Below are 22,659 nucleotides of genomic sequence, written 5' to 3'. Positions count from 1 at the left end.
CCCAGGGGTGGGAAGGAGACAGCCACGGTGGGAAGTGCAACAGCACATCGAGGTTTTGGTGACCACGCTGGTTTTATTGAGCAAGGAGAGAAGGTTTCTGACCGTTTTGGGATGCTGGTGCCAAGGACCCACAGCCCTCTGCACCTGCTCAGCAGCCCCACAGGAGGGACCTGTGGATGGTTTCAGGGACACAGGGCTGCTCCCCAGAGCTGACCAGCTCAGCCCAGAGCTCAGGGGTTAGAGGGCCGTGCTGGCTGGCCCCTGGCCCGGTGCTTTGGCATCACGCGGGTAGTACTCGGCCAGGATGCTCTCAGGGATGCGCTTGAGCAACTGCTTGGGGAAGATGCGCAGCAGCTGCCAACCGATGTCCAGGGACTCAAAGATGGTCCGGTTCTCGTAGGGACCTGGGAAGAAAAGCAGGCAGGAGCAAGGACATGCTGGGGGTCTGGTCCAACCCCCAAACCACCGCTCGGCTGGGGGCTGGGGTCCAGCCACCCGCCTCACCCTGGGTGATGAACTGCTTCTCGAACTTCTGCAGGAACTCCAGGTAAAGCAAGTCATCGGGCGAGAGCGCCTCTTCCCCCACCACCGCCTTCATCGCCTGCACATCCCTCCCGATGGCGTAGCAGGCGTACTGTGGGACAGACAGGGCGTCAGGACAGACAGACACTGTGCAACCTACCGGGCAGGCAAAGCACGGGCAGCAGCACAGCCTCTCCCCTGACCAGCTCCAGGAGCAGCATACATATAATTCTGTATGTGTATATATATTATATATATATATACATATAAAACAATCCAGCTTGCTGTCAGCCTGAGTTTCTTGCAGTAGGACAAGCTACGGCTCCAGCTGTGCTTTGGGGCTTTGCATCCCCTGGATTTTCCACTTCCAAGGGTAAAGCATCCCACCCCCTTACCTAAATTCTCCCTTATGTCAAGGAGGTGACAGGAATAAGTGCTCATATCTGTCATGACCAAAAGCACCACAATCTCAGCCCCAGGGAGGGGCAGGAGGGCTCTGGAGGGACAGATGATTCCATTTCCCACACTGCACATCACGGTTCCCCACCCCCCAGCCCAGCCCTTACCAGCTGGTTGGACACATCCCCGTGGTCCTTCCTGGTCATGCCCTCCCCAATGGCCGACTTCATCAGGCGGGAGAGGGAGGGCAGTACATTGATGGGGGGGTAGATCTGCAGGAAGAGGGGGACCCACACACACATTTGCCCACTGCCAGCACTGTTGGGTATTGGCAAGGGGACTGCTGCCCCCACTTCGGACTCCCCCCTGCCCTTGGCACCCCCATCCTGGTGCTCTCAGGTGGTTTCCAGCCCCATCCAACACCGGGGAGGGGGACAGTGGTGCCAGATCCATCCCCACTCCGCCACAGCACGGAGCCAGGCAGGGGCACGGGAACGAACCTGCCTGTTGTGGAGCTGCCGGTCAACGTAGATCTGCCCCTCAGTGATGAAGCCCGTCAGGTCGGGGATGGGGTGGGTGATGTCTAAGGGGAGGCAGGATGGTGTGAGCCCCAAAAGCGGGTCTGGCTGTTCAGCCGGGCAGGGGACATGGCTGTGCCCCACGCTGGGGCTGAGCGGTGCAGCGTGGCCCCAGGGAAGCTGCACCAGCCTGTGGTTGTGAGCAAGAGCCAGTTCCCCCCATTGCCAGGCAGAGACCCACCTGGTTTAGGCTTGCGTGTGTGTGCACCCCTATGCCCATGCCTACGCATCACCCTCCTCCACACCCCTCAAGTGTGAGCCCCCAGCTACACCCTTTGGCTGAAACCCAGTGCTCTGCTCCAGCTGGGGGGCCAGAGGGACAACTCACGGGGGGGGTGGGGTTGGGGGAGGCACGGAAATAACCGTAAATCATCCCAGCAAGCTTTGCTACCCTGACAGATCCTACAATCTCCCCCAGCATGTGGTAAAACAGAACAATTTGGGATTTCCCCGCCCTGTGGCTTCCCAACGCCATGTGCCATGTCCCCCCCGGGCTGCTAACCATCGTTGGGCATGGTCAGGATGGGGATCTGCGTGATGGAGCCATTCCTGCCCTCCACACGCCCGGCCCGCTCGTAGATGGTGGCCAGGTCGGTGTACATGTAGCCAGGGAAGCCGCGGCGGCCGGGCACCTCCTCCCTGGCTGCTGACACCTGCGGGGCAGGGGAGCTGCCATTAGTGCTGGGGGGGCTCAGGCACCCCAGGTACCCCCAGCACCTCAGGCATCCCAAGTGGCCCAAGTATCCTGGACACCCCAGGTGTCCTGGGCACCCTGAGCACCCCAAGGCATCCCCAGCACCCTGAGCATACCAGACACCCCAAGCATTCTGAGCACTCCTCAGCACCCCAAACACCCCAAGCATCCCAGGCACCCTGAGCACTCCAAGCATGTGAAACACTGCAAGTACCCTGGAAGCCCAGGCACCCTGAGCACCCTGGGTACCCCCAGCACCCCAAGCACCCTGGACACCCCCAGCACCCTAAGCATCCCAAACACCCCAAGCATCCCGGGCAGCCCAAGTGGGCAGTCCTCATCCCCTGCCACACAGGGAGGACACTGGGGCGGATCCCGGGGACATGTGCTGACCTCCCGCAGGGCCTCGGCGTAGGAGCTCATGTCTGTCAGGATCACCAGCACGTGTTTCTCGCACTGGTAGGCGAGGAACTCAGCAGTGGTCAGGGCCAGGCGGGGTGTTATGATCCGCTCAATCCTGCAAGGGAGACAGCGTGGGCACCCCCAGATCCCAATTCCACCCTGACAGAGCATCCCTAGAGCCCAGCAGGCTGCAGCATGTTGGCAAGGATGCCCAGAGGAGGGACCCCAGCTCTCGGGGTCCCTGCGCTGGGACCAGGCAATGGCCATGGAGGAGGAGGAGGGAGGCACCCACTGCCCACCCAGGCATCGGCTCCCAGCCACTGGAGGAAAACATGGGGACCAAACACTGGCTGGGTTCAGTGCCAGCTGCCCCTCCCAGCCTGTGTGCACCCCCCTGTACTCCCCAGTGCCCCGCACTGAGCTGCACTGGAGGCTGCTCCCCATCCCATCACAGCGGCAGCTTTGGGGGTGCCAGGAGGGCACAGGGAGGAGCCCAAGGGACTCAGCACCGTGCAAGATGTGCCACACACACACACTTCTGCAGCCCCTCTCTGCTACTCAGTGCAGAGCTTGCAGCACCCAGAAGCAGGGCTGACCGCTGGGGAGCAGAGGGACCCGCAGCCTCTGGGGGTCCCACACACAGCAGGACCCTAATGACCCCCAGCTGCACCCAGCACCAGGCTCTGCACCCTGATCCACCTGAGATGCATCAGATCCTCAGTGGGGAGAGAGGAGAAGGGAGAAACGAGGAAGAGGAGAAAGGAGAAACGAAGAAGAGGAGAAAGGAGAAACAGAGAGGAGAAAGGAGAAAAGGAGAGGAGAACTGCATGCCAGAGCCCCAGGGCTGACTCACGTGGGGTCATTGGCCAGGTTGAGGAAGAGGCACACATTCTCCATGGAGCCGTTCTCCTCAAAGTCCGACTTGAAGAAGCGAGCTGTCTCCATGTTCACCTGCCCAGGTGGGAGAGGCTGGTCAGCAAGAGCAGGGCAGCTTCATGCACGGGGAAACTGAGGCAGGCTTTGCCGTGGCAGCAACAGGGAGGCGGCAGCCAGGCTGCCTACATGTTCCATGCAGTCTGGGCTCCTCAGCAGGCTTTGCTGAGGTCGGCTGGGCTGTGCTGTCCTGGGACTAACTCACCCCCATGGCAGCGAAGACGATGGCAAAGTTGTCATCATGGTAGTCCATCACGTCCTTGGACTTCTTCACCAGCCCAGCTTGCCGGCAGATCTGTGCAGCAATCTGCAGCAGGACAGAGACAGGCGGGCAGCACAGGGCCAGTGCCCATAGCCAAGTCCCCCCACTGGAGGGGCCACGGCCCCCCTGGGACCAGGATACAGCCCCACAGCAGCAAAGGGCAGGGGACGGAGATAGGACGAATAGAAACCAGCGGAGAAGAGGTCATCCCTGGAGAGGCATCAGCACCCCCAGCTGCCCACCCAGCCCCACAGGTCAAGGGGGAGTGGGGTCCAGCCCCTCCACCCCAAGCCAGCCGTGCCCCCTTGCCATGGCACTGTGCCCGTTGTGCTGGGCCCTGACTTGACCATGGTCACCCTCCTGTGTCACTCCCGATCTGTCAGGGATGGTTTTCCACCCCATCGCACCACCGTCTGTGTTGAGGGGGTCAGGGCAGCACTGCCCACCCACCACGCTGGTGCGCCTATGGATCAGGCTGGTTATCTCCACTGCCTCCTGCCCTGCCTGCCCCTGGTACAGCCATGCTTGTGGGGCCACGAGGTGATGTGCAGCCCCCTGCCCCACTGGCTCAGGCACCCCACACCAGCCTGGATCACCTCTGCCTTGCCGCCAGTGCAGCTCTTGCCACGCCAGGGTTTGCTTTACCCCTCGCTGTGCAGATGGGGAAACTGAGGCACAAGATAACGTGAGCTTCCCTTCTCCCACATGCACCAGCCCATCACCCTGCATGGCTGGGGGCACTCAGGGAACACAACAGCCACCACAAAAGGTGGGTCTGGCCCCGTCATGGCAAGCAGAGAACCAGAGCACAGTGGGGAGAGGAGTTAAAACACAGAAGACAGGCTCCAGCCCTCCCAAATCCCCCCACACTGCCTCCTTCATCCTCATCCTCCACCTGCTGCCAGGGCTGCATCAGCAGCTTAGCACCCCATGAGGACCCACCTCATTGTGGGGGAGCCCGGCAGCAGAGAAGATGGGGATCTTCTGGCCCCGGGCGATGCTGTTCATCACATCGATGGGCGAGATCCCTGTCTGGATCATCTCCTCGGGGTAGATGCGGCCGTGGGGGTTGATGGGCTGGCCTGGAGCAGGAAATTAGGCACCCACAGGGTACCCCAAAATGGGGGAATCGCCCCGGTTGGTGCCAAAAATTAGGCATGAACTTCTGGAGATAAGGAAGGAGCAGGCTCTTGGAGCAGTGCGATCACCCAGCACCAGCCCTGGGGTGGGATGGGCTTACCAGCCACCACCCCTGCACCCATACCCCCACCCAGGGCACTCCAGTGGGCATGGATGGACCCCCCTGGGAGTGGCATGGGGACGGCACCATGGGGATGCTCCAGCCATGAGGGCACAGCGTGATCCCCAGATCCAGACTGTCCCCAAGACCCTCATTGCCTGCAGCTGGTAAAAGAAGCTGGCAAAGCAACGCCGTGCCCAGAGTTGTCACCATTAATGTCCAAGAAGTCCTCGGCCATCACTGGGGGACCGCTGTCGATGGGTTTGGCAGAGCCGTTGAAGACCCGACCTGCAAGGAGAGAGCTTCAGAGGTCCCTGGCTGAAGGCACCAGCTGAGGGGGGGCACCCAGCCCTGCAAGCGGGCAGCTGCCTGCTCCGTGGCTGCAGGGCAGGGTTTCCATCCGGCTCCCGGTGCCCTGTGCTGCTGCAGGCAGTGCTGGGACAGTCAGCAGTGCTTCCGAGACCGAAGGTCTGCTGAAGTCTCCCTGCAAGCCCCCCATAGCGTGCAGGGGCACCTGGGGGCTATCCTGCCCCTCCTGAGTACCCCCAGCTGTGGGGAAACCTGGGAAATGGAGGGCACGGAGGGCACCTATGGGTGCCACAGGACATCCCAGCTGCCTGGGGTGCCCCAGAGGGGACGTGGGTGCTGGGTGGCTGTGGCTGAGGAGCAGAGGACTTTGCACCTGAGGTGGCTGCAGGCATCCCCAGTCCCTGTGCCAGGGGACAAGGTGTGCCCACATCACTGCTTGGGGCAGGCAGGGACCATGTCACCCAAGGGCTGGGTGACACCACAGCAAGATGCCAGCACACAGAGCCACATCCCCAGAGACCTCCCCATGCCATCCAAGCCTCCATCACCTCCCCCATGGGGTTCCCGGGTCCCGTGAAGGTGGGGTGACACCAAGACCCCCCCCACATACCAGCCCTGGGGAGGGGGTACAAGGCTCCCAGAGAGCTGCTGAGCTCGTGCTCAGCCTCATCGACCAGCTCCGAGCTGCAGGATCGATAGCGGCAAAGGCGGTGTGCCGGCTCCGCAGCCCCCCCGGCACCCCCGCCCGCTGCTGCCGCCCCCACGGGACTTTCTCGAGGTCCCCACGGGCCGGGGAAGCATCGCCGTGTCAGAGCAGATCAAGCTGACGGCGGGGCCGGGGCGCGGAGGCACAGAGCATGAAAGGTCAGTAACCTTGGTGCTCGCTGGGCACCCACATCTTGCCGGCGTGCAGCCACCGAACTCAGCGCCGCGACACAAAGCAGGGCAGAGGGGAGGGAAGGGGTGATGCAGCCGAGCACCTGGGAGACCCCCAGGTGAACCCCCCCGAGACAGGGCGGGAAGGCTCGGAGGGACAGCGGGACCAGCTTGGGATGGACTCCGCGTACCTCTGCCCACCCCTAGCCCCTCCTGGGAGGACTCAGGGACGGGTCCCGTGTGGGGACAGGGGGACCCCGCCTGGGGAAGGAGCAGGGGCCTCCCTCCCCGCTGCCGGGGAGCCGGGACCTGTCCGGCCGTCACCGTGCGCTGCCGTACCGTGCTCGACACCCGCCCGCTCGCAGCCAGGCTGCCCTTTCCGCTGCCCTTTGCAGGCAGGGCTCTGGCCGGGCTCTGCGCTGCCGGCGGAGATGGGAAGGAGATTGCAGGAGACACTCGGCTCCCAACCGGGGAGCGACGCCGTGCGTCAGCCCACATCCCTCTGTCGGGACCCTGAGTGACCGCTGTCACCGGCTGCAACCCCTGCGAGTCCCCGGGGCTGCTTTGGGGGCTGTAGAATCCCTCAGGATCTGGGGAGGGGGAACCAAGGCCCTGCGGCTGAACTTGAACGGCCCCAGGGGAGTCTGCTTGGGGCTGGGGGGGTCTGCCAGCACCCAGCTCTGCCCAGGTGGATGACCCTGTGGGGACAGGGGTGGCAGGTCCCCTTTTTGTGCTCACACCTGGGCAGATCTCAGGGCTCAGCAGAGACTGGGAAGATGCTGCTCTCCTAAAGCCAAGGTAATGAGAGCCCTAGTGGCATGACCATGGGCAAAAATCTGCCTCTCCTCACCTGGGAAATCTTCTTCCAGTGCAGCCCAAGCTTTTTCTCCTGGGATAACTGGGCAGAGTGGGCCCCGGGGGATGTTTTAGCCCTGTACAAGGGTCACCATCTCTCCACACTGGATGTGACTCTCCCAGGAGCAGAGAGCATGCCCAGGAATGTGCTCAGCCCCTAGGCAGCAGAGAGCTAAACTCAAGACCCCCAGACCCCTCTGGCTGCCTGCACTTGGATACCCCACCATGTATGCACCGAGGTGTATCGGGGCTCAGCGGCTGGCTGGGCTTACCCAGCATGTCCTCAGAAACTGGGGTCCGGAGGATGTCCCCAGTAAACTCGCAGGAGGTCTTCTTGGCATCGATCCCAGATGTTCCTTCAAACACCTGTGGAGACCCCAGGGCAAGAGGCAGGTGGGTGGCAATTAGCTGGGATTAGCAGGCACAGAGGGCCATGGGGCTCAGGGGCAGCAAGGCTCTCCATGGGGAGGTGATGTGATCTGCACTCACCCGAAAAACTCATCAGGGAGAGGTGATAAAAGAGGGTGAGAGACCCCAGGGTTAAGAAAACTCCCTGCTGAGGGGCTCTGGCGTGGGGGAGGCAGGGGAGGGGGGACCACACTCTTGCAAATGCAATGAGCACGGCAAGAAGGGCCTCAGGCAGGGAAACCCAAGGCATTTTGATTGGTATAATATTTGACACCATTTGTATTAATTAACCTCCAGATCGCTGCTTTAATTAGAGCCATGTGGCCCCTGGGAGAAGGGCGGGCTTGGGAAAGCCAGGGGCAGCCAGCTGGCAGGGATGCCAGCAGGCACGAGGGCAGGTGATGGCCGCAGGAGCTGGGTGTGTGCAGGTGCGTGCAGGTCAGCCCCCAGCAAAGCTGCTTCTGCAAAAGGCTCCTTTTTTCCTCTTGTTTTTCCTCCCGAGGCTGACTCCCTAATAGGATTAAAAGGGCGCTGCAGAGGTCCGGGCGGCATTAGAGGAGCGAAGTTTGGTGGCTTGCAGCTGTGCAGCCACCCCGGAGCCCTGGGCTGGCTGGTTGGGGGGGGGACCTGGGTGGGAGAGGACCCCAGCTAATTGGGCAAGATAGCCCCAAACAGCCCCAGTGCTCACGGTGAAACCCCACTGCTTGGCTGCCCTGGTTTTGGGGGGCAGCACCCCAGGAACCCACTGCCGGTCCTGGTCCCACAGGGGTCTGGTGGCAGGACGGTTGGGGGGGTCAGCACAAGGAGGTCAGTGGGGAAGATGTAGGGATAAGGGATGGGGGGTCCCATCACTGCGGCATCACCCAGGCAGGCTCTCCCTGGCACGGACACGGGGAGGGGAGCTGGGTGGGCAGCTCAAGCGAGGGGAGGATGGGCACAGCAGGATGGAGACCCAGCACAGGGTCATGCCCACATCTGGCCCCAGCATCTTGCTGAAGTTGCACAGATGTCATCATTTTGCCTTTGGCACCCAGATACTCCTGCCCTGAGCAGGCACCAGCTCTATCCCCACTGGTGCCACACCACCAGCCCCGGCACAGCTCCCTCTGCTCCAGCCAAAGGGCCATGGGCCAGCCAGGAGCTGCACAGCAGGACATTGCCTGTCCCAGGACACCAGAGAGCTGGGACAAGAGCCCAGCAAGGCTGTGCTGGCTGCAGCAGCCACGGCTGGAAGGAGGCAGACCCCTGGGACAGACCCCTGAGCCATGCTATCCCAGTGTGTCCCCCATCCCACCACATCCCTGCCACGCTGGGCTCACCTGGACGATGGCTTTGGAGCCCATCACCTCCAGGACCTGCCCGCTGCGGCGGGTGCCATTGGGCAGCATGAAGTTCACGATCTCAGCATACTGGGCAAACTGTAGGGACAGGGCTGGTGTGAGATGGGTGCAGGCGGCTTCTCTCCCTCCACTCCAGGCCACCCCTTGCAGACCCTGCCCACCAGCCCTGCCTGCCAGTGCTGCCTCAGTTTCCCCTGAAATGGTTGGGGGGTCCATGCTCTCTGCAGCCACCCAGCACTGGCAGGGGGGGATTCAGTGGCTGATGCCCCTGCCCCATCCCGGAGCATGCTCCAGGCTGTGGCACTGCTCCATGCCTCAGTTTCCCCAACAGCCCCCTCCTGCCAGGGGTGCTTTCAGGCCCCCCCCAAGCCTGACAGCTAACAAACTCAACCCCCTCTCCATACCAGAAGCAGGCAGACCCATCACCTGCATAAAGCAGCATCTCTGAGAGCCTGCCAAAGCACATCCACAGCCCTGGGTAAACCCCCCCGGAGTCGGTGGCATCTCTGAGGGACAAGGGCTGCAGCCCCCCAAGGACACCAACCAACCTCCCCAGCCTTCCCACCCAGCTGGGACCCCCAGGGCAGATGGAGGGGACTTCTCAGCAGCCCCTTGGCTGAGGGATACGTCCTGCTCTGGGGACAATGTTCAAGGGGGCTCACTCCCTGAGCGTGCCTGCCCAGCACACCCTGTGCTCTCTTCCTCCTCCTCCTCCCTGCTCCCAGCTACCGGGGCTGGCTCCAGCTCTGTGAACTTTGGACTTTAATTCTTCTGTAAAGACCTTTGCATAAAGGACAACAAAGTGAAGGAAACACCCACCACGGTCATGCTCTTTAATTGAGCTTATTAATTTCCATCCTGCCAGGCTCGGTGTGGAAGGGGCCATAGAAATGAGCCACCAGCTAACAAAGCCCCTCGGAGGGTCCCAGCTGGCAAGGCCATGCAGCGATGCTGAGATGCCCAACGCCCACCCAAGTGAGCACAGGCCCTGCTCCTGGAGCAGGGACAGGCAGGGTGCCACCAAGGTGACACCTGGTGCTGGGGACATGGGCTGAGACAGGGTTTGTGTGGTGGTCTCGCTCAGAGCAGGCTCCCCTGTTGGAGCCAGGGCTCAGGCAAGGGCACAGGGGACAGGAGCCAGAGCTCGGGCTGGGACAGGAGCTGCACTAAAGCAGGGGCACAGGGGACAAGGGATGGGAGCCAGAGCTTGGGCAGAGGGACAGGGGACAAGGCACAGGAGCTGGAGCCCAGGCAGGGGGACAGCAGGTGCCTGGGTGTGGGGGGACACGGCGCAAGTGCAGGGTGCCCAGGCAGAGCGCACACACACGGCCACCCGTGCGCTCACACGCGTCCCATGTCCGTGCACACGCCAGCACACACGCTTGCACGCCCACACACGTGTGCGGGCTGGCACACGGGCTCTGCTGCCGGCCGCGTCCAGAGGAGGGAGCTCGGAGCTGGCTGACGGACCCCAGAGAGGAGGGGACAGCCCAGGGGACAGGGGACAAGGGAGAGGGGACAGGGACACGCTCCCCCGTTGCACCCTCCCCGCCCGGGACGGGGTCTGGCAGTCAGGCCCGGGCAGGGACAGCACGGTGGTCCCCGCACAGCCCAAAGTGACACTATCAAGGGGTCCCCTTGTCACCCATCGGCAGATGGGGTCCTACCTTCACATTGTCCAGCACCACCAGAGGCCCGTTGACCCCACACACCGTCTGGTAGGCTGTGGGGGGAAGGACACACCATCAGCCCCCGGAGAAGGGGATGCTCCCAGCATTGCCACCCCCAAACCACGGGGGCTGGGGGGCCACAGCACCAGCAGGGCAGGTTCTGTTCCACCTCAGCACCATCCATTCCTGCTATCCCATCCCTTATCCTAGCTACAGACCAAGCAGCTGCTAAACTTGAGACCCAGAAGATCCATCCTGCAGGAAATGTCACTTTTACTAAAATAATTTTATTTCAGTTCATATAAAAAACTTAGGTAGAAAAAAATGTGCAGGAAGGAAGGACACAAAGCCAGGAGCAAGGCAGCAGCAGCCTGCCCCTACCAGCAAACTGAAAGACTTTCTCCAAGTCAACATTCTGCTTTTCCACGCACAGTTTTTCCTTACACCAAGATTTTGCTTTTAAAAAACATAATAAAAAGCCCTTTTGTGGAAAATACATATTAACAAGTTGCAAGAGCCACATCCCACCCAGGCAGAGAGGGGCTTGGGGCCATTGGCAGCACAGATAGGGGCAGGCAGTTTCCACCCCAAAACTGGCCTGTCACTCCCTCCTTTTCCCACTATGGGACCCCCCCCCTCACGCAGGGAGACCCTGGTGCCTCCCTCAGCCCCACCCAGACCGCAATAGACACCGGTTCGCACCCCGCCGCTGCCATCCTTCACCAAATGCTGCCTGTGGCACAGTGAAGGCAGGATTAGGTCCGTGCCCCTCCCCATGCCGTTGCATGGCTGTGCTCCACAGTGGCTCCTGCCATCGTGCCAGTGGCTGCACAGCAGCCAGCCTGGGGGCTGCATCGCCTTCATAAGGTCCCCCATGTGCCGGGCAGGGACGCCACAATCAGGGATGCCACCACAACCAGCAGGTTTTGGATCCAGGATGAGCAACGTCCCCCTGTCCCCCAGCTTCCCTGGCTCAAACCCCCCTCATCCAGCAGCACCAGGAGAGCTTCCCAACCTTCAGCAGCCCTATCCCGGTGGCACAGCAGCCCTGGCAAGGTGCTGGCCACTCCAGTAGCTCCTGCAGATCCCAGCTCCCTTCCCAGCAGGGCATCCCCATCTCCACCAGGCTTTTCCTCGTCCATCCCATGCCCACAGCAGCCTCCGCCCCGTTCCCTCCACCACCCAGCCCCGTTGTTACAGCACAGCCCACACACCCTCCACAACCCACAGGCACAGACAGCACCCCAGATGCTGTGCAACGGGCACAGCCCTGTCATCTCCCACTGCCCTTCCGCCAGCAGTGCATCAGCAGAGCTGCCCCCCTCACCACAGTCACCTCTTGTCCCCAGGGGAGACCTGGGATGGACAACCCTAGCTGGATGCTGCTGGGCTGGAGGACAGACTTCCAGAGCCACCACCACTCAGGCAAGTTCCGAGCATCCTGCCTGGTCCTGCCAGCAGGGTGCAAAGTGGCACTGCCTGGGGTCCCACAGTTTAGGATGAGACCTCGGCGCCAGGGACTGCGCTGCATTCAGCCAAGGAAACAAGGGTGCTGGGGATGCAATTTCTCCAAAGTGACTACAAAGACCCTGGGGATAACTGTAGGGCAGGGAAGCTCCTGGGATGTAAAGCCCAAGGATGACAAATAGGGATGAAGCCCAGCAAGAGGAGGCAGGTCCCCAGGGATGGGGAATGCAAGGGTTGGGAGCAGCTTCCCAGGCAATTGCAGGTCCCTGATCATTTCACCAATGTGTCAAATGCTGTAATGCCTGCCATGGCAGGGCCTTGCTTTGCTGACCCCACTGGGCCCTTTCATCCCCCTGCCCTCTCTTCTCACACCAGGTTCTCTGATTTGCTCATGATCCTAATAGGATTGGAGAGGCTGGGCCAGCTGGTGAGCTTGCCAGCCTCCCTCCCACCAGCTGCAGGGATGGGTGGTCCAGGGCAGTGGGATGCGGGTCCCTACACTGCAGCATCCCAGCTACCCTTCTGGTGATGCCAGCACCGGTGCTGGAGCCAGCCCTGCACATGTGTTAAGCAGCCAAGCCGGACCAGCCACAAGAACTTCATTTCTAGGGGTCAGGCCCTATTTGCCCCTTGCTGGCTGCATCCCACATCTGGGAGCACCAATCCCAGGCCACCCCACAGCCCAGCGCAGGGCCACCCCCAGCAGCACAGCCAGGGCCCCAGCACTCAGCTTCCCTCACCCAGCCCCAGTGCAGGTGCCAGTAATCCCTGCCATTTCTGCAATTAGAATCACAGCATGGTTTGGGTTGGAAAGGACCTTACAGCCCACCCAGTCCCGTGTCCCCCCCCGGCCCAGGTTGCTCCAATCCTCGTCCAGCCTGGCCTTGGACACTGCCAGGGATGGGGCATCCACAGCTGCTCTGGGCAGCCTGTGCCAGTGCCTTGCCACCCTCATGGCAAAGAATTTCTTCCTAATATCTGATCTAAATCTATCCTCCTTCAGTTTAAAGCCATTCCCCCTTGTCCTATCCCTAGTTACCCTTGTGAAAAGCCCCTCCAGCTTTCTTGCAGCCCCTTTAGGTACTGGGAGGTGCTCTGAGGTCTCCCCGCAGCCTTCCCTTCTCCAGGCTGAACCCCCCCAGCTCTCCCAGCCTGTCCCCACAGCAGAGCTGCTCCAGCCTCTGACCATCCCCGTGGTCCCCTCTGACCCCGCTCCAACAGCTCCGCATCTCTCCTGTGCTGAGGACCCCCCAGCTGGAGGCAGCGCTGCAGGGGGGTCTCACCAGAGCAGGGCAGAGGGGCAGAGCCCCCTCCCTCGCCCAGCCGGCCACGCTGCAGGGGATGCAGCCCAGGGCACGGGTGGCTCTCTGGGCTGCGAGCGCACAGTGCTGGGTCATGCCCAGCTTCTCATCCATCAGCACCCATGGGTCCTTCTGGGTAGGGCTGCTTTCTCTCCCTCCATCCCCAGCCTGCACGGATACCAGAGATGGCCTTAAGTCAGGTGCAGGACCTTACATTTGGCCTTGTTGAACCTCACAAGTTTCACATGGGCCCACTTCTCAAGCTAATTAGCTAATTAGCCTTCTTTCCGTTACCCAATTACACTCAGTTCCTGCTGTCGTCCATTCAGCAGCCTGGGGGGCTGGCACACCCAGAGCCGGCTCTCTGCCACCAACCTCCTCGCCTTTTGTCTCCTTTATTCCCAAAGTGACCATTCTGCCTTTTATTTCCCCTTCCAGCTCCTTCACAAAATATCCACCACCGCCTCTCCTGCTTCCCTTCCCCCGGGAGGTTTTGTTGGGCTCTTTTCTTCTCTCCCTGCATCTTCTCTGCAGCTCCAGCTGCTGGAGAGCCACCCACATGGGACAGGGCGACAGGGCTCATCCCTCTCTCCCAAGCATGGTGGTCTCTGACCCAGCCCTGATGACTGCCAGCCCCCTCGGGACCCTCCTGGCTTCCCTTCCACTGCACGAGGCTGTCTCCTCCCACCAAGGGCATCGGACCCTCTGGCAGCACCACTTGGGCCACTGTGGCTGCGACACTGGATCACTGGCCAAGCTCTCTGCCTATCCTCCCATCCATCCTCCCATCTATCCACCCACCCACTCATTCAGCTCTGCATCCACCCACCTATCCAATCTACCTATCTTTAACTAACATATATGCATATATATTTGCCCTCCAGCCATCACTCAGGGAGGGAAGCGCTATTCCTCTCATTTCCTCATGGGGAAACTGAGGCAGGGAAGGCTCCCCAGCCCAGACTCATGAGGGTCCCTGGCAGTGCAGGGTCTCAGCGCTGCCTTTCCGTCATGCTCCTCTCCAGCTACACCAGTCTGTTTGCAGAGGAGCTGCCCTCTGCTGTCGTTGGCTCCCCTTCTTCCCCCACCATGACTTTGTTTTGGGAATGGGTTGTGGGGTGGTGGCAACATCACCAGCATCTCCAATACAGAGGGAGAAATGTAACCCAAGAGTCCAAGCTTGGCCACACTGCTCTGCAATGTCACCTCCGACTTCAGAGATGATGATCCAGGCTTGCTCTCAGTGGGCAGGGACCTCTGGAGATCTCCTGGTCCAAGCCCTGCCCAAGCAGGGTCACCTGGAGCTGCTCCCAGGGTCCCGTCCCAGGGGGATGAAGATCTCCAGAGCTGGAGGGTCCGCAGCTCCGGCAGCCTGGCCTGGTGCCTAGCCATCTTCCCAGCCAAAAAGGGCTTTTTGGAGACTGGGCCTCCAGGGGATGGACAGATGGACGGCCAGGCTTGGTCATGGAGAAATGAACAGGGGGGTGATAAAAAACGTTGCTCCATGATTCCCTGTTCTTCACCATTTCCACTGAAAAGCCTATTAAAAAACTCAGAGGGGCTTCGCCTCGCCAGCCACCTGGGGGATTCCCTTTGGTTTGGCTTGCCTCTCTGTGCTGACAACACTGCAGCCCACGCTATGAAAAAATGAATCTCCTGCAAAGGATTTCTCTGCAAAGCATCCCACGTTCCACCAAGGAACGCGCAGCTCCTGGCTTCACAAAGCAGGGAGCCCCAGGGCTTCGCCCCCAGCCCCTGCCTGCCCCAACCCAGCCATCCCCGGAAAAGCGGGTGCCGGTACCCGTGCCACCCTGCCTCGCACTTGTTGCATGGCTCCAGCCCCCTCACCCGTGCCCACTCCTGCAGTGCAAAAGGGCTCTATCACGATAGAGAAGGAAATCACGACAGTAACACCAAGTGACAGCCCACCAAAGGGGTCCAGGGCTAGGGGAACCGAAGAGGAGAAGGAGGCAGAGGAAGAGAGGGATGGGGAGGGACGGGGCAGAGGAGGGGGAGCCCCTGCTACCGGAAAGCACTAATTCAGATAATTAAGATGTTGAGCTGTTATGAACAAGCGGGGGGAGGAGCGGCGGGGTGGGTGGGCTGCGGCGGCCGGCCGGCTGCCGGGGGGCACGGCCGGGGAGCGGGGGGGGGGAGGGCACGGGAGGCGGGGGGAGAGGGGCCAAGAGAAAAGAAAAGTCTTTCAACCTGGCCTTTCCACACCCCCAGCCCCAAATTCACAGCTCCTGTCAGATGCAATCTCTGTTAGCCCTGACACTCACGCACTACTAACCACCGTGGCGGCCGGAGGGGGGGAAGGGCCCCCGGTGACAAAGAGGACCCGACCCAACTACACCCGCCACTAATTGCTCCCCCTCACCGCCCTGCCCTCCCCAGCCCCCTGCCCCTGCCCGGGCATCGCTGCCGGCGCCCCCAGCCCCAGGACGCCTTAGGGCTCTGCTCCAAAGTGCGCGGGGGGCTCGCTCCCGGCCTCCGTGGGGTGGTGGTCCCGGCACCTGCCGCAGCGAGGGGATGGATGCAGCCCTGCCCCGTCCTCCTCCAGCCCTGGCCGCGCAGAGGCTGGCAGAGAACTGCACAAGGTTATTACCTTCTTCACAAGCAATCGAGGCAGATTTTGGACAAATTTGCCTGGCAAACCCTGCCCGGCGATGGTTGTCTTGACCCCTGGGACTGGGTGTGCAAGGAGGGATGCTCATCCCTGTTCGCTGCCTGAGGGACTTTGCACACCCCCTACCCCAAGTTACAGACCTGGGGTTTGCATGAGGCCACCAGCACCTCCAACACCCTCTCCCACCCCCAGACCCACATGTGGACTGAAGCACGGGATGGCACGGGCTGAAGGGGAACCAAGCTGGAGTAAAGATAGCAAACGGCACTGATAAACAGCCCAAAAATCCCCCAAATCCTCTCCCCTCTGGCCCAGAGCAAGGATGGGGATGAAAAGGTGTCTCAGCACGTCCAGAGCCACTACAGGGCATCAGGATGGGTCCCCAGCATCCCCCCAGCTCACACCTGGCAGGCACAGAGGGGGGGTCCCACCGTGTGGCCCCAGACCTGGCACCCCACAGCGACGGGCAGCAGACACCCCGCGGGGAAGAGGGGGCTGGGTGCGCACAGCACAAGGCATGGTGGCCATGGCTGCTCCCGATCAGGCTGGATGCATCCTGCATCCCTCCCTGGATGCTGCTCACCATTTCGTCACACGCGTGCTTAATTTTTAACCCAAACACCAGCCCAGGCTGACACCTGAGGTGCTGCAGCCCAGCTTCCAGGATGGGGCAATAATACGGCCTCGAAGGTGACTTTGACCTCAAAATCCCGCTCAGCCCTGCCCAGCACCGGCACCAGCACTGCAGTGGTGACCCATCCTCCAGGCATGGCAAGCATCCCCCCAGACACCCCTCGCTGAGCCCCCCAAAAGCCCAGCATTTGCCCAGCAGCCTCATCCTGCACCGATGATAAGTGCGGCAGCCCGGAGCCATCCTGGGACTTTTCCGACAATCCCTAAGTGACCGCTTTCCCCCTCCACAACCTGCCCATTGTGCCATGTGTCACTTTGTGCCGCGCTGTCAAACCCACCGGCCTGCCCCAGCCCGGCAGAGCCGGTGAAAAGCCCGGCGGGGGGTCACACTCTATGCCACTAATTAGGACCCGGCGGCCAAGGGTTCCCATACACACCTGCATGTCATGTGAGGAAAGGCAAAGAATGGCAGGGCCAGCCAAGCGTGAACCAAACAAGCCAACCCAAGGAAAAAAAAAAAGAAAAAAAAAGAGAAAAAAAATTTGCTGGGCTTGCTGTCGCATTTTCTATCAGACAAAACAGAGCTGGGGGGGCGGGCGGTGAGGAGCAGGGCTGCTGAACCCCAGCCCCGGGCAGGAGATGCAGGCATCAGCTGGGCCGAAGGCTTTCAAGACGCTGAGGGGAGGAGATGGCCCCAAGGGGAAAGGAGAAGTGATGGAGACCAGAGCTGTGGGGCTGGGGGATCCTGCCACACCATGGGGCAGAGGATCCCACCCCTGGGATGGCCCATGGGGTGCTGGCGATGCTACTACTGGGGTGGGAGGATGGATGGCTCCTCCAGGCAGGGGCTGGAGGATGGGGAAGAGCCAGAACCCACCTGCCTAGGCTCGGCCAGCAGCAGGACACAGGCACGCAACGGCTGCAGCCCCCAGGAACCCGCCAGCCCCCTCACCAGCCCTATGGACTCACCGCAGCTGCCATCTCCTACAGCCATGCCAAGGACACGAGCCCAGCTCTGCTTCCCAGCGGTCCGGCAGCTCCAGCACAGAGGGCAAGGGGCTGCCGGCATCTTCTTGGGGTCATCCACAACCTTCCCATCTGCAGCACCACGATGCCACGGTGGCAGTGCCAGGGAGGGTGAGCAGGGCAGAGCTGGATAGTTGTGAGATGGGAAAAAGGCCGTGGGAGCAGCAAGCCCAGCTCTCCACCACCAGCAACCTCCCTCTGCCCAGGGACAAGGCGGTACAAAACAAATCCAGTTTCACTTAGGAAATGGGTATATGGGGCTCACATGTTCTGCAGGCTCCTCCACCTGCAGGTCCCCACAGGGCCAGGCTACATCCCCTGTGCGGTGCCCCTCCATGATGCCACTGTCCCTGCCCTCCCCGGCCCTTGCCATGCAGCCCTGCGCTCTGCTGCAGCTGCTGGGGCTCCCGGGAACCCTCCGCAAGGCTCTCAGGGAGATAAATTTGGGCTCCTCCACTGAGTCTCTGCCACGCCGTGGTTCAGGGTTGCTCTCCCAGCGAGCAACCTCGGGTCTGAAACTGAATTCAAATTGCTGGGCAAGGCAGGGAATATTAAGGGCAGATAAACCAAAGAGATCAGATAATTTAATTCTCCTCCATCCTGTGTTTTGGTGCTGAGCCCTATGAGCCCCTCGCTCCCCCCTGAGCGCCCCACAGCTCCCACACGGAGGCTGGGGGCACCTGGGCTGGCAGCACAGCCTGATGTGGCCCTGTGAGGCTCAGCACCCAGCCCCTGCCCACCAGCAGCCCCCATGGAGAGATGTGCTGGGGTGCCCAGGGCTTGGGGATCTCCTTGATTCCTCCTCTCCTGCTTCCCGTGTCCCCAGCGGGCAATGCCATGTCCCAAACCCGACCAACCACAGTTTCCAAAGGCACTGTCCCCTGCCTGGGGCAGCCCAGGGCTAGCACCACGCCTGGACCCAGCGCAGAGTCCTGGCAGGAGATGGGTCTAACAGGGCTGGTTGGAACATGGCACAGGAGAAGCCAAGATGTGTCCTACCAAAATCCCCTTGCCAGGCTGCAATCACATGGCACAGCTGTTGTGTCACTGGGCTTGCTGCCAGCAACAGCCTGATTTCTCCATCCATCCATCCACCCAAACATCCACACATCCATCTATCCATGTGTCCATCCATCCAAACACCCAAATGTCCACCCACCCATCCAAACATCCACACATCCGTCCATCCATCCATCCATCCATCCATGTGTCCATCCATCCACCCATCCATCCATCCAAGCATCCCCTTGCAGACCAGCCCTCCAGCTGCTCCCAGCCCATGCCTGCCACGTTCAAAGTGCACCATGGGGCAGGGCGTGGGGCACCCCACTCTGCAGAAGCAGCCCCAAGCCCACGTGTGGGCAGCGGCCCTGAGTCCACGTGCGGGCAGCAGCATTGCTCGCTGCATTGTTTTTTGTAAAGATGGGTCAAGCCAAAGGCCAGGAGGTGATAAGTGCTTCTTCCACTCGCTTGTGCTAATGGATTCGCAGCACGGGGAAGCAGCTGCTAATACCTCCTCTGCCTCTCAGGAGAGCTGGCCCCAGCAGAGCAGTGTAGGCAGCGCTCTGCCTACTCCTGCCAGCCAGCCCTGCCTGCCCACGGCTCGGCTCAGCCCCCCGGGTCCCCCCAGTGCTGGGTGCTGGGCTGTGGGTCACGGTGCTGGGCTGGAGCTGGAGCTTGTTGTAGCTGCTGCCGTGCCCAGTGCCATGCCAGGACCCCATATCAGGACCCCACGCTGGGACCCCAGGCACCCTGGGCCGCTGAGCACCCAGTGATGGGGCTGGGGACAGGCTGTGGCATTGCCGTGGGGCACACAGGGTGAGGAGCTGGTGCAGCAGCACACACCAGGGCCCTCCCTGGCACGGGGCAGTGTTCGATATACATCCCCAAGACCGCTCCAAATGTCACCCCCAGGTACCCCCCGCAGCTCTCCCACATTGCTGGGGACCCTTCTCCTGGCTCCCACCCTCACCTTCACCTTGCAGTGCATTTTTGGGGCAGCCTCAGGGGCCTCCTCCCATGCCCCCCGGTGCGTGGGGCTGCAGAGCATCACCTTGTTACAGCCCTCACACACACGTCTCCCACCTCTGACATACAGTGGGGACAGGACAGCCCAGGCAGGACTTTGTCCCAGCCTGGATGTGGCTGCTGGGGGTCTGGCTCTGCACAGCCAGCTTGGCAAAGCTGACCCTGCCCATACAGCTCCTGGAGCCCAGCGACAGGGGGGCAAAGCACAGCGGCCAGGGTCATGGCAGGCACTTTTTGCCTTGAAAAATGAAAATGGGCATTTTTGCCTTGAAAAGCCAGGAAGGGCACAGGGGCCACGTGCCAGGCTCCGCATGCGGGATGCCAGGCTGACAGCTGCAGGGAGGGGAGAGCCCATGGAGACCCCACAGGAGCCTGGCCACACGCTGCGCCCTGTGGGGACGATGACCCACCATCCCGTGGGTGCCAGCCCTCGGTCCCTGTCCCCTCCTGGCTGGGGCAGAGAGGCCGTACCACTGCGGAGCAGCTCGTGGGGGGCTGCTCTGTGGGGGCTTCGCTCCGGGCAGGTGATGGGGGCGGCTGCTCTCCCAGCCCAGCAAACCTCCCACGGGCGCACCGAGAAGCGGCTGCAGCAGCGAGAGCCTGTGCGCTGAGCCTGCACGGGGGTAGGACCTGCCCCTCGTGCGACAAAAACCAGCCTTGGCTGCTTGTCCTCCCCCTGCCCCCCTCCCCCCAGTGCCCCTCCTGCGGCCAAGGGCTGCCTGTCACCCAGTGCAAACTGGACAGAAGTCACCCACGGGTGGCTGCTCCCAGCGCCCTGTTGACAGCAAACACGGGCAGGTAGCTGGGCAGAGCCGGCTGCACTCAGCCGTGCCGGGGGGAGCAGCCGGGACCGTGCCAGCCCGGAGCCACCCGGTTTGGGACCAAGGAGGTGACAGCAAAGCTCCCTGCAGCCATCCTGAGATGGGAGTGAAGGCGCAAAGGTCAAAGCAAACGTCCTTGATGCCTCAGAGCCTGCTGGGCTCCAGGCCAGGGCGCTGGGGGGGCAGTCACGCCCCACCCCCAAGATGTGGGGCTGGTGGGCTCGATGAGGTCGGGCTGGGCTGGGGGGTGCAGCCTGTGGGGGTGGGCTGAGGGTGCCAGCAGCCCAGTGCTGCCCACAGGACCCCCGCACCACTGCGAGTGGGGCATGCAGGGACAGATAGAGCTGCCAGCACCCATGGGTGCTGCGCAGGGGACACCTGCACGGCACAGCACCCGCCCTGGCAGTACAAACACACGGACGTGGCCGGCCTCAGGCTCCAGCACACGAGTGGGCTGGGAGGCCACGGCAAACATGGCTTTCGGCGAGCACCTCCCTGGCAAGCCCGGGTCCCCTGGCGCCTCGTCATGCCCCCCACTCCCCCCACACGCGGCTGACCCCGGGGGCACTCACACCTGCAGACAGGAGCATTGCACCATTTTGGGGCAGGGTAGAGGGGGCCACCAGGGCAGTGGACACCCAGAGAGGACACGGAGAGGCAGCTGGGTGGGTGGGGAGGACGTTGATCCCATTTTACCCCCCGCTGCAGTAGGTCAGGATGGGCTCCATTGCCCGGTGCCCCCCAGCACCACTGTGGGATCGGCCGCAGCCCACCGCACACCCCACAGCTCTCAGGGGGTCTGCGACACCTTTGCCAGCCCCCGCAGCTGCAGACCCCAGGATGGGTGACAACCCCACGACAGCCCCTGTGCCCCTCCTGAGACCCACATGGCCCCTGTGCTCCCTCCTGCTCCTGGCAGCAAAGGCAGAACCCCTGCCTGCAAGTAGGGGCCATAGGGGGCCACCAGAGCCAGGGTCCCTGCCTGCTCCACTGCCACCCATCTGTCCCTGCCACCCTTGCCTGCCCCATGGCCACCCACCCATCTCTGCCACCCCTGCTTGCCCCACTGCCAGCAACCATCCCTGCCTGCTCCACTGCCAGCCACCCATCCCTGCCTGTCCCACTGCCACCACCTGCCCCTGCCTGCCCCAGTGTCACCACCTGCCCGCCCCACTGCCACCCATCAATCCCTGCCATCCCTGCCTGCCCCAGTATCACCCACCCGTCCCCGCCTGCCCAACTGCCACCACCTGTCCCTGCCTGCCCCAGTGTCACCCACCAGTCTCTGCCACCCCTGCCTGCCCCACTGCCACCCACCCATCCCTGCCACCCCTGACTGCCCCAGCGTCACCCACCTGTCCCTGCCTGCCCAACTGCCACCACCTGTCCCTGCCTGCCCCAGTGTCACCACCTGTCCCTATGTGCCCCCCTGCCACCTATCCCTGCCTGTCCCACCGCCACCACCCGCCCCCACCACACCACCGCACCCAGTGCGCCTCCCCGGCTCGGAAGCAAAGGGACGCCGCGCCCCGCCGTGCCGCCCCCCCGTGCCCCCCCAGCCCCCCGCACTCACTCAGCCGGGGGCTGCCGCTGGGGCGGCGGGCGAGGGCGAGGACGTGCTGGCGGGCGGCGGCCGCGGCGGCCATGGCCGGGGTGCAGCGGGGCGGCGCGGGGCGGGCGGCGGCGACACGGCGCTTTGTACCCCCGGCCCGGCCCGGCCCGGCCCCGCCCGCGCCCCGTGCGCCGTGACCGGCCCGCGGCGGCCGGGCCCCCAGCCCCGCACCCGGGCGCCGGGCGGGGAAAGGGCGGCTGAGAGCGGTGGGCACGGGGCGGGGGGGGGGGGGGGGGGGGGAACGGAGTGGGAAGGGGTGGGGGCGGGTGGGAATGGGAATGGGAATGGGAATGGGAATGGGAATGGGAATGGGAATGGGAATGGAGATGGGGTGAGATGGGGGTGCGGGTGGGACAGGGTGGGAATGGGAATGGGAATGGGAATGGGAATGGGAATGGGAATGGGAATGGGAATGGGAATGGGGATGGGGATGGGGATGGGAATGGGGATGCGATGAGATGAGATGGGGATGGGAATGGAGAGGGGGGTGGGATGGGGTGGAGTGGGAATGGGAATAGGATGGGGATGGGATGGAATGGAGATGGGGACAGGGATGGGGACAAGGTCGGGGCAGGTGTGGGGACAGGGATAAGGGTAAAAGTGGAGTTCGGGGCAGCATTAGGGGCAGGGGCAGAGGTGGGGACAGTTTGGGGG

At 62.5% G+C, this 22,659-nt stretch overlaps 1 protein-coding gene across 1 annotated transcript; it reads right to left on the bottom strand.

Moving 5' to 3' along the window:
• Positions 1–237: 237 nt before the first annotated feature.
• ATP6V1B1 (ATPase H+ transporting V1 subunit B1) lies at positions 238–22,039 on the bottom strand. Its single transcript, XM_040582349.1, has 14 exons — positions 21,967–22,039; positions 10,486–10,541; positions 8,798–8,896; positions 7,343–7,436; positions 5,241–5,318; positions 4,733–4,872; positions 3,734–3,835; positions 3,449–3,546; positions 2,587–2,710; positions 2,002–2,152; positions 1,422–1,504; positions 1,089–1,193; positions 505–634; positions 238–404 (listed from the first exon to the last, which is right to left on the bottom strand). Exons 1-14 carry the CDS (start codon positions 22,037–22,039, stop codon positions 238–240), a joined length of 1,500 nt encoding a protein of 499 aa, XP_040438283.1.
• Between the last annotated feature and the right edge of the window lie 620 nt (positions 22,040–22,659).

The sequence above is a fragment of the Falco naumanni genome, chromosome 1 (assembly GCF_017639655.2).
Source record: "Falco naumanni isolate bFalNau1 chromosome 1, bFalNau1.pat, whole genome shotgun sequence".
NCBI lineage: Eukaryota > Metazoa > Chordata > Aves > Falconiformes > Falconidae > Falco > Falco naumanni.
This window is presented reverse-complemented; position numbering and strand designations above follow the sequence as displayed.

Coding starts and splice junctions, on each gene's coding strand:
- ATP6V1B1 (XM_040582349.1), bottom strand. CDS start 22,039: ATGGCCGCCGCGGCCGCCGCCCGCCAGCACGTCCTCGCCCTCGCCCGC. Junction 4,873..5,240: donor GGACTTCTTGGACATTAATG/GTGACAACTCTG, acceptor TTCCTGCTCCAG/GCCAGCCCATCAACCCCCAC. Junction 1,505..2,001: donor CCTGACCATGCCCAACGATG/GTTAGCAGCCCG, acceptor GCCTCCCCTTAG/ACATCACCCACCCCATCCCC.